General features: G+C 51.0%; 1 protein-coding gene across 1 annotated transcript; it reads left to right on the forward strand.

The window, feature by feature from the left end:
- The first annotated feature begins 10146 nt into the window (after positions 1–10146).
- LOC142488224 (zinc finger BED domain-containing protein 5-like) lies at positions 10147–12480 on the forward strand. The gene is made up of 3 exons (XM_075588597.1): positions 10147–10861; positions 11231–11872; positions 11960–12480. Exons 1-3 carry the CDS (start codon positions 10147–10149, stop codon positions 12478–12480), a joined length of 1878 nt encoding a protein of 625 aa, XP_075444712.1.
- Positions 12481–12930: the final 450 nt, after the last annotated feature.

The raw sequence follows: 12930 nt of genomic DNA on the forward strand, positions 1-12930 counted from the left end.
ACGGGAGGGCACTCACCAACCATGGGAGAGCACTCACCAACCATGGGAGAGCAGTCACCAACCACAGGAGGGCAATCACCAATGGTGGTAGGGTGCTCACCAACCGCAGGAGGGCGCTCACCAACCGCGGGAGGGCACTCACCAACCATGGGAGAGCACTCACCACCCACGGGAGAGCAGTCACCAACCACAGGAGGGAAATCACCAATGGTGGTAGGGTGCTCACCAACCGCAGGAGGGCGCTCACCAACCGCGGGAGGGTGCTCACCAACCGCGGGAGGGCACTCGCCAACTGCGGGAGGGTGCTCACCAACCGCGGGAGGGTGCTCACCAACCATGGGAGGGCACTCACCAACCATGGGAGGGCACTCACCAACCATGGGAGGGCACTCACCAACTTTGGGAGGGCACTCACCAACCGTGGGAGGGCACTCACCAACCGTGGGAGGGCACTCCTCAGCAAGCTCCCCAAGGAGAGAGTCCAGCCTGTCAGTCATCTCTGACAAAGACCAAGACTCCCCACAAAGGGGGCTCACGTCCGACACCCTCCAGGTGTAAACCGAAGCGCTCTCTAAAGCATCCCCACCTACACTTGCCTCCCCCGCTCCATCTTCCAAATCCTCAACCATGGGGGTCAGCCCCAGCCCATCCCCTCCCTCCGGTGACACAAACCCTGACTCAGCCTCAGGTGCGTCACTCGAAGGCGGTACAGCCAGAGGGGGATCCTGGCCGACCTCCGAGTCCCGAAGACAACTGCGTCCGGCGCGGCAGATTCACAGAAACACAGGTCCCCGGGGGATGATCTCCAACTGGGAGTGGTATTGGAAGGCTCTCCAACGTCCAATTCTAGGGGCAAAGTCTCATGTTGTTGAGCACTTTGATCTTCCGCCCCAGAGACGCCGGGTACTTCCTCCTGCATTCCCTCCAGATCTTCGAGGGGGGGGGGCTGCATCTTTATGGGGTCCAGCTCACACTGGCTAATCCTAACCAGTGGGCCGGATGGAGCCACCTTGTGTGGAACTGATGTATCGTTCCGCTTCAGAGACATCCGAGGGTGAACGTAATACTGTTCACCCTCCTCGACCTCCTCAATCACCCTCTTGTTTTTTGTTTTAAAAGGCTTCTTCCTGGGGGGTGATTCCCTAAGAGAGGGTGCCGCTGTCTCTCCAGCAGAAGCTTCCCCCTGCTCCCCCACACCCTGTATGGTGCTTACATTGGGGGTAAGGTGTTCTTGGGGGGGGACAGTGACAACAGAGGGTGACTGTTCTGGGGTGACTCTTTTCTTCTCCCTCTTTTTTTGGGGGAGAGGTTCAGATGTCACTGTTTGAGATGGAGCAGTGACATCTTCTGTGGTCCCAGGGGGGACCTGGGCTCTCAAGGGCTTTTCCTTCTCCCTCTGTTCTTTGGAGAGAGGTACAGATGTCACTGTTCCAGATGGGACAGCGACATCTCTTGTGGTCCCAGGAGGGACCTGGGCCCCTGAGGGCCCTGCTGTGGTGGGCACAGCGGTATGGGGTGTCTTGGCAGAGGGAGGGGTGGGTGTAGGAGTTGGGATAAGTCCTCTGTTCCCTTTGGGGCAACTCCTGCGAGTATGCCCCAGCTCCTTGCACAAATAGCACCTTACCCCCTCCGTGCCATAGTACACGGTGTATGTTATGCCCTCGTAGGGCACCCCAAAAGAACCCTCCACAGATTCTGTGCTCCCTGGCAGCAGCACTTGTACCTGCAGCCCAGCGGAATCTTTGTTATGGGAGATTTAATATCTCCCAGGGCTTGCAGGCGTGGGCACATGCGGCTATCTGGGATGAAGGGGGGCACATTGGACAGGATGATTTTTGTGCCTAACCCCTCCATGGGTTCTATGGGGATGTAGGTCCCCCCTACATTGATGCCTTTCTGCACCAAGGTGTGGCTGGCAGCCAGCGTACGGAGGAAGAAAATGCCCCTCCCATTCATCTTGCTGGCCGCCACCACAGCAGAGGGACCGACAACGTCTGCCACAGTCCTCACATAGATCTCCATGTTGAGGCCAGGTAACATTGGGCACCTCACCCCAAGCTTCCTGCTCAGACAGGGTGTGGCCCCAGCATTGTTATTACTGGGTTAAACGCCTGCAGCTGCCACCTGCACCCATGTTGGAACTGGGATTGCAGGGGTTAAACTGACAACAGGAGCCGGGAGAGGTGTGGCCAGGGCACTGGATGTACCAGGCCTAGGGCTGTGGTTATTGATCCTAGGGGCCCCAGTTTTTGGAGTCCGATGTCCAGGTGTGGCCCCCGTTGCTGCACTAGTCCTATTCCCCCCAGGCATGATAAAATAAGCCTCTAAGTAAGGGGAGGAAATAGCGCTTAGGGAGAGATGCAGAGATGAAACTGTCCCTTTAAGAGCCAATTAACTATCTCTGCACAGGGAGGGGAAGAAAAACAGCTTTTTTTAAAAAGCTGCTGTAATCTTCTCTTTTCTCCCCTTATTAACTCTCTCTCTTACAAGAAACTACACCACAATATTGAAGGTCTTAAAGTAAGACACAGAGCTCCCAAAAATTGCAAATGACAGAAGGAAATCAGGCTTAAATTAAAGTGAAACTAGAAGTAAAAAAACAGCCAGGGGTAGGGGAGGAGAGAGGGTCTGAGACTACAGTTTCCAGCCAGCCACAGTGTAGCTTTGCTGGGTTGAATCACTGCAACCCCATGGGTGAAAAACAAAAATGGTTTTTAAACCTGAAAAAGCACCAAGAACCCTCTAAAAACCTCACAGTATACTCACAGTATACTCACAGTATACTCCCCCACAGATCCACAGCAAAATATACCAAAATAAAGAAAGAATAATGCTGATTCCTTACCAAATGCCAGGGAGCTCTTCACGCGCACTTCTGGGTGGGAGAAGAAGCGGGCTCCAGCACAGCTACACACAGAAGGGATAAACAGGAACTATGCAGAGCGAGGAAGAGGTGGACAGACAGGGATTATAAAGGGAGGTGCACCAATGGTAGAGAGGGGAGGAGTAGAGAGAGAAGTGGGTTTATTTTGATCTGGTTTAAAACTGATTGGCCGGCAAAGCCGGCCAATTCAGTTGAACAGCAATTCTACTTGTTGCCAAGTAGAACAAAGAAAAACCAGTCAAACAAATATTCAAAAGAAGACCAACAAGTGCACTGTTGAAGTGCACTTAAAACAGAAGGGTTAACTCTAAAGAACCCTTGATGGGGGTTACCGAGCAGAGCACCCCGCCTAACGCCCACTGGGAGGCAAACTCTGAAACCGTCCCAGTAGACTCGGCGTACGAGTACTGTCTGTCCAGTCTATAAGTGGATTGTGTTGTTGAAGCCAAGGAAGGCCTAGAATTACCTGTACAGAGGGTGAATGAATAACATCCAGTGATATTTTTTCCTTGTGATCGTCACTAGTGGAGAGAGTAAGAGTAGAAGGCTCCAATGAAATTAAGGCTTGCTGGAGAGGACGTCCATCGATAGCCTCTAAACCAGCGTTTCCCAATTGGGGTTCCACGGAACCCTGGGGTTTCAGGGAGCAGTCCCTGGGTTTCGTCGATGGACGGGCCGCCCACACTCAATGTGCCGGATTTTCCCCTCAAAAAAGCAGTCTGTCTGTAGCTGCAATTTCTCAGTCAGGCATTAGGTGGCGCTGTGCTGCACAGCTCATGCAACACCTCGTCTACATTGTTGCCTGCTGCGTGATAAGGTGAGTGTGTGAGTCTGTGTGTGTGTGAGACTGTGTGTGAGACTGTGTGTGAGAGTGTGTTTCATTTTGTAAGAGAGACATGGGCAGAGGGGGGGTGAAATAGAGACATGGGCAGAAGGGGGTGAAAGAGAGACATGGGCAGAGGGGAGGTGAAAGAGAGACATGGGCAGAGGGGGGTGAAAGAGACATGGGCAGAGGGGTGAAAGAGAGACATGGGGTGTGAGACATATTGTGGGGAGGGGGAGACACTGGGGGAAGGTGAGAGACACTAGAGGGAAGGGAGAGTGAGAGACACTGGGGAGGGAGAGTGATAGACACTGAGTCCCCTCAGTGGCACACTGGCTGGAGGGAGAGAGAGACACTGAGGTGATGGAGAGCCACTGGCTGGAGGGAGAGACACTGGGTGGGGGGAGTGAGTGAGAGACACACTGGGGGGAGGTGAGAGAGACACTGGAGGGAAGGGAGAGTCATAGATATAACGGTAGACCAGGCCAAATACACCTTTATATTTAAGGGATCAGTCACAAGGCAATCCCTATCTGAGCTGGGGCATTGAAATGCTAATTCACATGTAATTCACATGCTAATTCACACTGCATTTTGTCACCAACCTGGGTTTTCCTCACAGGACAAACACAATGCATTGCAGTTTTAAAACACAGAAAACCAACATTTAGACACGAGCTTGCACTTCACCATTTGCACCTATCATGTGGGGTTCTAAAACCGTCTCTTCTCTAAGACAACAGCTAAGAATACCTTGCTGGCAGGCAATACAGGTTAAAATATTCCCTCCCTTTTCCCTCATGTTCCAGAAGTCTGCCCTGCAGCTATTTTTCATAAGAGGACACCCGTACAAGGCAATCCACTTATAAGCTTGCACAGGCGGCTACGGGCCTGTGACAGGGTGAATGAAAGTCACTAGCCATACTGTCGCGGCCAAGTTTATTCGAGCATTTGCCCGGTCTCGGCCGCGACAGTAACCGGGCGCGCGCCGGAGTGTGCCGGGCGCGCGCCGAAGCCTCGGAGGAGCGGTCCTCCGATCGGGGCTTCTCCCTCCCCTCTGCGAGTCCGCCGGGTCCCCCGGAACCCCTTGCCGCCGTCCCCCACATCGCGGGACATCAGGGATCCCTCGGGGAGCCCTGGACGCGCATGCAGGGGGCGCAGGCACCCGATGACGCTTGACCGTGCATTGATGACGCTTGACCGTGCATCGATGACGCGCGGCACGCTGAGGGAGTGGGGCTAGCAAGCCGGGGCATCCCCCGGCTTGCGGAACTAGCCCCATTCGAAAAAATCGTGTCGCCTCTGTATACCTGGCAAACCTATGTTTAGGCTTGCAGTGCAGCAGTGACAAGGTTAAGTTTCAGTTGAGAAGGGCTGCTTAATTAGTCTGACCCCAGCTGCATAATCAAGGTGTTTTAAAACCCCCAGGCTGTACACACATGCAAGGCTAGCTGGTCAGGAGACAGGACTGAAATACTGAAGAGATTACTGCAATAAGGTCTGTTTTTCAAGGTACATGTGTGATGAACTGTCTGTGTCCTGCATGCTGAAGAGAAGCTGCCTTGTTTTCTATGCTAAAGGGAAGCTATTTTGTTTTTGTCTGCTGAAGAGAAGCTATTTTGTTTTTGTATGCTGAAGAGAAGCTATTTTGTTTTTGTCTGCTGTATATTTTTTTTTACGACAAAGTTTTTTATTAGGCATTGATACATTGGTACAGTTTGTGTGGTTACATGCATATCTTGGTTATTCATATATTCATATTCAATATCTTATATTCAGTTTTTATTTTTTGTGTAAACTCTTTCTTCCCTGTAGTGTTTGCTGGGGAAGAAATAAAAAGAGAGAGAGGGGGGGGTTAGAAGAGGGGGGTGAAGGGGTTGGGGGGGGGTGTGGGGGGGGGTGGGGGGGGGGGGGTGGGGGAGTCCCGTCTAACTCAGTTTCTCATGGGGGGGAGCGGGGGGGGGTATTTCAGTCTTTGTCTCCTCTATCGGTAAGAGCCCATTTATTCTACCATTCGTGCCAGCCAAGGTTCCCATATGTTATAGAAGGTTGTCGTCGTCCTTTTCAGAAAGGCTGATAGTTGTTCCATCAGCATTACTTCCTGTATTCGTTTTTTGACCGTTTGCTTGGGGGGGGGGGAGACATCTTCTTCCACGCAGCTGCCACCGCACATCTGGCCGCCGTGAGAATGAAGGAGATTAATTTTCCTGTTGGTCGGTCAATGTTCTCTTTTGGCCTGGCCAAGAGGTAGGTTAGCGGATCAATAGGTATTGTGAGGTCTGTGACCTCTGTAATTATTGACTGTATGGTTTCCCAATATTTCTGGATTTCCGGGCATGACCACCAAATATGGGCCATGTCTCCCTTTTGTCCGCAGCCTCTCCAGCATAGATCGGAGGCCAGAGGGTAGATTTGATTTATTCTAACTGGAGTGAGATACCAGCGAAACAATATTTTATAAATGTTTTCTTTGATTGTGGTACATATGGAAGTTCCTGAGGTTGATTCCAAAATACTTTCCCAGTCCTCTCGGTCTATAACTATGTTCAATTCTGCTGCCCAATTGTGCATATAGTCATGGGTGGGGGCTTCTGTTGCCCTCTCCAGATCTGTATAGATTTGAGTTATTAGACCTTTTTGGTGGGCTGTTTCTCTGCACAACCTTTCAAAACTGGTGAGAGGGGGAAATTCCAATGTTGGGGATAATGCTTGAATAAAGTGCTGAATTTGGAGGTACTTGAACGGGCTTAGTCCTACCATTTCATATTTATTTTGCAGTCTTTGGTAACTCAGGAACTGCCCAAAGCTCAAAAGGTCAGCAACTGCTCTAATGTTCTTTGCTGCAAATTGGTCGAATTGTCTCAGCTCACACCCTGGTGGGAATTTGGTATTTTTAAGGATTGGAATAAGTTGGGATTTAGTGGTCGTGAGTTTGAATTTGAATTTACATTTCGTCCAGATCTCCCAAGTGTGTCTCATCGGACCTAGTTTAAATGTACTATTCTGCATGTCTTCCCTGCTCAGGACCCAAAGGCAGGCTGTCAGTGAAGGCGTGACGGCGTATTGTCTTCTATATCGAGCCTGGGTCCACATTCCAGACTACTACCTGGCGCAGCTGGGTGGCTTGATAATATCGTATAATATCTGGGACTCCCAGGCCCCCTCTTCCTCTTGAGACAAGTAGAACAGCTCTGGTGATTCTAGGTTTTTTACCCCGCCAAATAAAATGGAAAATATGTTTTTGTATATTCTTTAGTTCTGAGCCAGGGATGTGGATTGGGAGTGTCTGGAAGTAATATAATAATCTGGGGAGTATATTCATCTTAACCGAGATCATCCTCCCAATCCATGATATTTGGTATCCTCCCCATTTATCTATATCTTGTCTAATTTTCCGGAATAGGGCTGGGTGATTGTGTTGATATAGAGATTGATAATTCCCTGATATCTTTACTCCTAAATATTTGATACAAGAGGAACTCCAACGGTAATTAAAATTTAGCTTGAGGAGTTTCATCTCTGGCAGGTTTAAATTCAGCGCTTCAGATTTGTCGTTATTAATTTTATAACCTGATATTTGGCCAAAGTCTCTGAGCTCTTTTTGGAGGTTGGGGAGGGAAATTTGAGGCTTGGAAAGTGTTAAGATAACATCGTCTGCAAATAATGATATCTTGTATTCCTGGTGCCCGATTGTTATACCTTGAATGTCTACATTCTGTCGGTTCGTAGCTGCCAGGGGTTCTATGGTAAGCGCAAAGAGGAGAAGGGATAGGGGGCATCCTTGTCTTGTGCCATTTTTAATGTTAAATTTCTGAAGGTTGCCCCCTGGCAATTTTACAGCTGCTGATAGAGACTCTTGGTAGACTCTGCGGACCCCTTCTAGGTATGCACCCTTAAAGCCGAATCTACGCATAGTATGGTCTAGGACAGCGTTTCCCATATGGTGGGTCGCGACCCGGCACCGGGTCACGAAAGCAAAATGCCGGGTCGCCGCACCTCTGCTCCCGCTGCCTCACCTCCGCCGCTCACATCTTCTCCCACTGCCTCACCTCCGCTCTGGCCCGCTCCTCCTCTGCTCACATCTTCTCCCGCTGCCTCACCTCCGCTCTGGCCCGCTCCTCCTCTGCTCACATCTCCCGCTGCCTCACCTCCGCTCTGGCCCACTCCTCCTCTGCTCACATCTACCGCTGCCTCACCTCCGCTCTGGCCCGCTCCTCCTCTGCTCACATCTTCTCCCGCTGCCTCACCTCCGCTCTGGCCCGCTCCTCCTCTGCTCACATCTCCTGCTGCCTCACCTCCGCTCTGGCCCGCTCCTCCTCTGCTCACATCTCCCGCTGCCTCACCTCCGCTCTGGCCTGCTCCTCCTCTGCTCACATCTCCCGCTGCCTCACCTACGCTCTGGCCCGCTCCTCCTCTGCTCACATCTTCTCCCGCTGCCTCACCTCCGCTCTGGCCCGCTCCTCCTCTGCTCACATCTCCCGCTGCCTCACCTCCGCTCTGGCCCGCTCCTCCTCTGCTCACATCTTCTCCCGCTGCCTCACCTCCGCTCTGGCCCGCTCCTCCTCTGCTCACATCTCCCGCTGCCTCACCTCCGCTCTGGCCCGCTCCTCCTCTGCTCACATCTCCCGCTGTCTCACCTCCACTCTGGCCCGCTCCTCCTCTGCTCACATCTTCTCCCGCTGCCTCACCTCCGCTCTGGCCCGCTCCTCCTCTGCTCACATCTCCCGCTGCCTCACCTCCGCTCTGGCCCGCTCCTCCTCTGCTCACATCTACCGCTGCCTCACCTCTGCTCTGGCCCGCTCCTCCTCTGCTCACATCTTCTCCCGCTGCCTCACCTCCGCTCTGGCCCGCTCCTCCTCTGCTCACATCTCCCGCTGCCTCACCTCCGCTCTGGCCCGCTCCTCCTCTGCTCACATCTCCCGCTGCCTCACCTCCGCTCTGGCCCGCTCCTCCTCTGCTCACATCTACCGCTGCCTCACCTCTGCTCTGGCCCGCTCCTCCTCTGCTCACATCTCCCGCTGCCTCACCTCCGCTCTGGCCCGCTCCTCCTCTGCTCACATCTCCCGTTGCCTCACCTCCGCTCTGGCCCGCTCCTCCTCTGCTCACATCTTCTCCCGCTGCCTCACCTCCGCTCTGGCCCGCTCCTCCTCTGCTCACATCTCCCGCTGCCTCACCTCCGCTCTGGCCCGCTCCTCCTCTGCTCACATCTCCCGCTGCCTCACCTCCGCTCTGGCCCGCTCCTCCTCTGCTCACATCTTCTCCCGCTGCCTCACCTCCGCTCTGGCCCGCTCCTCCTCTGCTCACATCTCCTGCTGCCTCACCTCCGCTCTGGCCCCCTCCTCCTCTGCTCACATCTCCCGCTGCCTCACCTCCGCTCTGGCCCGCTCCTCCTCTGCTCACATCTTCTCCCGCTGCCTCACCTCCGCTCTGGCCCGCTCCTCCTCTGCTCACATCTCCCGCTGCCTCACCTCCGCTCTGGCCCGCTCCTCCTCTGCTCACATCTCCCGCTGCCTCACCTCCGCTCTGGCCCGCTCCTCCTCTGCTCACATCTTCTCCCGCTGCCTCACCTCCGCTCTGGCCCGCTCCTCCTCTGCTCACATCTCCCGCTGCCTCACCTCCGCTCTGGCCCGCTCCTCCTCCGCGAGACGATAGTTGTCAAGGGGTGTGGCCATGACAAAGGGCAGAGCGGTTGCGGGGACTGTAGCAGAGGAAGAACTTGCTCGGACGAACCGGAAGCGGACAGGAGAGATGAGCGAACCACCCAGGAGCTGATCAGGAGCCCCCTGAATACCGCCGGCCCTACAAGGTAACGCCGATTTGGCGATCGGGCGCCGGTATAGCTGTGAGGAAGAGTGCGCCATGTATACTGTGGCGCAACAATTCTAGCTAGGAGCCCAAGCCATCTCCCGCGTACCACTCACCGACCCTGTCTGTAGGGAACCCTGGAGACAGTCAGAAGGAGCAAGCGATCTGAGAGATAGACACTGCAGTCCCGCGATCGGGGAAGCCCCTGAGATACCACCGGAGGAGAGGCTGTGATCCCCCCCCCCCCCCCAGTGGAGCCACGGACAAATGGACACCTGAAGGCCAAGATACTGTGACAAGGTTAGTCAGGGTGGCAGAGGGGGAGAAAAAAATAACCTAATTAAAAGGCAAAGAGGAGCAGGGCCACCGGAGAGAGCCATTAAAAGGGGGGAGACCCAGGTCTGGGTGATGAGAGACCAATGAAAAACAAGAAAGAGCCCACTCTCTAATTAGATAAAGAAAACCAAACCCCCACAAACTAAACTAAAGTAGCAACTAAATTAGTAGCAGATTCAAAAGAATCTATCAGCTAGCAGCCCTCTCTGACCTTTACCCCCCCCCCCCATACACATATTTTTTCAACCTCTGTGCGCTTCTGTGCTTTTTCTTTTCTATTTACTGATTTAATTTGACGATGGATAAATGGTTAAAAAAAACACAAACAAACAATGTGCCGGTTACGAACTCTTCGACTAGCACCGATAAACAATCGAGTGATGTGCAGCCGGGTACAAGTTCGGAGAGCGGCACCAACAGACAGTCAAGTGATGAGCAGCCGGGCACGAGTTCTAACAGTGGCAGTAACAAACGGCCGCACGATGTGCAGTCTACTACTTTTGCAAAAAAGAAGAAGGAGCCCTGGACCCGACAGTATTCTGAGGATTACATACAATTCGGGTTCATCAAGGGTGCTGATGAGAAACCATTATGTGTTATTTGTTTTTCGGCACTTTCAAACGAGTCCATGAAACCTTCAAAGTTGAAGCGGCACTTGGAATTGAAACATCCGGAATACAGTAATAAGCCAATAGATTTCTTCATAAATAAAAAGAGAGAATTAATAGCTACTAAAAAGACTATGTCTTTGAATTTTTCTCAGGGCCCTCAATCTGAAAACCTTGCAATGGCCTCTTATGAAATATCACACTTAATTGCTGAAACTGGTTATCCTCACACAATTGCTGAGAAATTAATAGTTCCAGCAATGAAAGTGTTAGCATCTCGAATATGCGATAAAAAGCAGGAGAAACAAGTAAATATGCTGGCGCTATCAAATAACACAGTGAAGCGTAGAATCGTGGAGATGGCAGATAATATCGAAGAAACTGTCGTAAGTCACTTAAAAGAGTGTAGGTTTTTTTCCTTGCAAGTCGATGAAAGTACAGACATACTGCTGCGGCCGAGTTTATTCGAGCATTTGCCCGTTCTCGGCCGCAGCAGCGGAGGAGCGCCCTCCGATCGGGGCTTTATTCCTCCCGCTGCCGGGTCCGCCGGGTCCCCCGGAACCCCCTGCCGCCGTCCCCCACATCGCGGGACACCAGGGCTCCCTCGGGGAGCCCTGGACGCGCGTGCAGGGGGCGCAGGCTCCCGATGACGCGTGACCGTGCGTCGGTGACGCGCGGCACGCCGAGGGGCGGCCACTAGCAAGCCGGGAAATCTCCCGGCTTGCGGAACTGGCCGCAGTGCAATAAACTGTGTCGGTAGTGTATCGGACAAAGCCAATCTAATGTGTTTTGTGAGATACGATTTTGCCAATACAACTCGCGAAGAATTTCTCTTTTGTAAACCTCTGACAACAAGAACAACAGCTGAAGAAATTTTTAATTTGATCGATAATTACATCAATCAAAATGGCATTGAATGGAAGAAATGTGTGGGACTGAGTAGCGATGGAGCACGCGCAATGGCAGGCGCTCGTACTGGACTTTTTCCGAGGATCAAAGCCGTAGCACCGGACTGTGTATGGGTGCATTGTAGCATTCACAGAGAAGCATTGGCCGTCAAAAAAATGCCATTGCTTTTAACTGCAACTATGCAACAGTGTGTAAGATTTATAAACTATATAAAATCTCGTCCACTACATTCAAGAATATTCTCTGCGTTGTGCAAAGAAATGGGGAGTGAACATGAACATCTTCTTTTACACTGCGAGGTGCGATGGCTATCAAGAGGGAATGTTTTAAAAAGACTTATTGAAATGAAGGAAGAAGTTTTAATGTTCTTAGACCAACATCCCCCAACAGCTAAGGATGTAATATTTGAATTCAAAGACAGTTTTCATGATGTCAATTGGCTAATCAAGGTAGCCTACCTTTGTGACATTTTTGATTTTTTAAATAATTTAAATCTGACATTACAAGGTAGAAATGTAACTGTCTTTTAAGTGCAAGAGAAGGTGGAAGCTGCAACGAGAAAACTCAATTTGTGGTCCCGTCGTGTGGAAGCAGGGAATTTCAAAGCTTTTACAAAGCTAACAGAATTACAAAAAGAGTATAACATGAGTTCCATGCCGGATGAGATTTCGGCTGCTATCAAGGAACATCTGCTAGGACTGGAGACAAGTATGAAGGAATATTTCCCCCCAATCAACAGCAACAAAGCATGGATAAGGAACCCTTTTACAGTGAACGTAGAATCCAACACAGAATTGGAGGATTCAGATATTGATTTTATAATTGAACTGTCGTGTGATACGGCACTCAAAGACATCTTCGACAGAATACCACTGGTGGATTTTTGGCTGTCTTGTCGTCAGGAGTACCCAGTTTTAGCAGAAAAAGCTATACAATTTCTAATGCCTTTTGTCACGACCTATAAGTGTGAAGCAGGCTTTTCAACATTGGTTTTCCTAAAAAATAAATATAGAAACCGATTGGAAGTCGAACCGGATCTAAGAATAAAGTTATCATCTTTTCCTCCAAACCTGAAGTTTCTAGTTAGCAAGAAACAGCATCACACTTCTCATTAATTTATTGGTTTTAGTTTGATTTCTTTACATTGTTGTAAGAATAAATGTTTGTTTATTATAATATATGAAAACTGTGTGGACATTCATATCTGTTTTATTTTACCTATAGGCCAGTATAGGCGAAAACATTTTTAGTGGGTCACGAAGGAGAAGTATAAAAATAACCGGGTCACGGAAAAAAAAGTTTGGGAAACCCTGGTCTAGGAAAAGCCAGTCAATTCTATCGAACGCCTTCTCTGCATCCAAGCTTAAAAGTATTGCTTTGGTGCCTGTGAGATGGACATGGTCTATAATATTTATTATCTTATGAGTGTTGTCAGAGGCTTGCCTGCCCGCGACAAATCCTACTTGATCTATGTTTATAAGCCTCGGTAAGATAGGATTTATTCTGTTTGCTAATATTTTACTGTATAATTTGAGGTCATTGTTGAGGAGGGAGATCGGGTGGTA

The sequence above is a fragment of the Ascaphus truei genome, chromosome 2 (genome assembly GCF_040206685.1).
Source record: "Ascaphus truei isolate aAscTru1 chromosome 2, aAscTru1.hap1, whole genome shotgun sequence".
Lineage (NCBI taxonomy): Eukaryota > Metazoa > Chordata > Amphibia > Anura > Ascaphidae > Ascaphus > Ascaphus truei.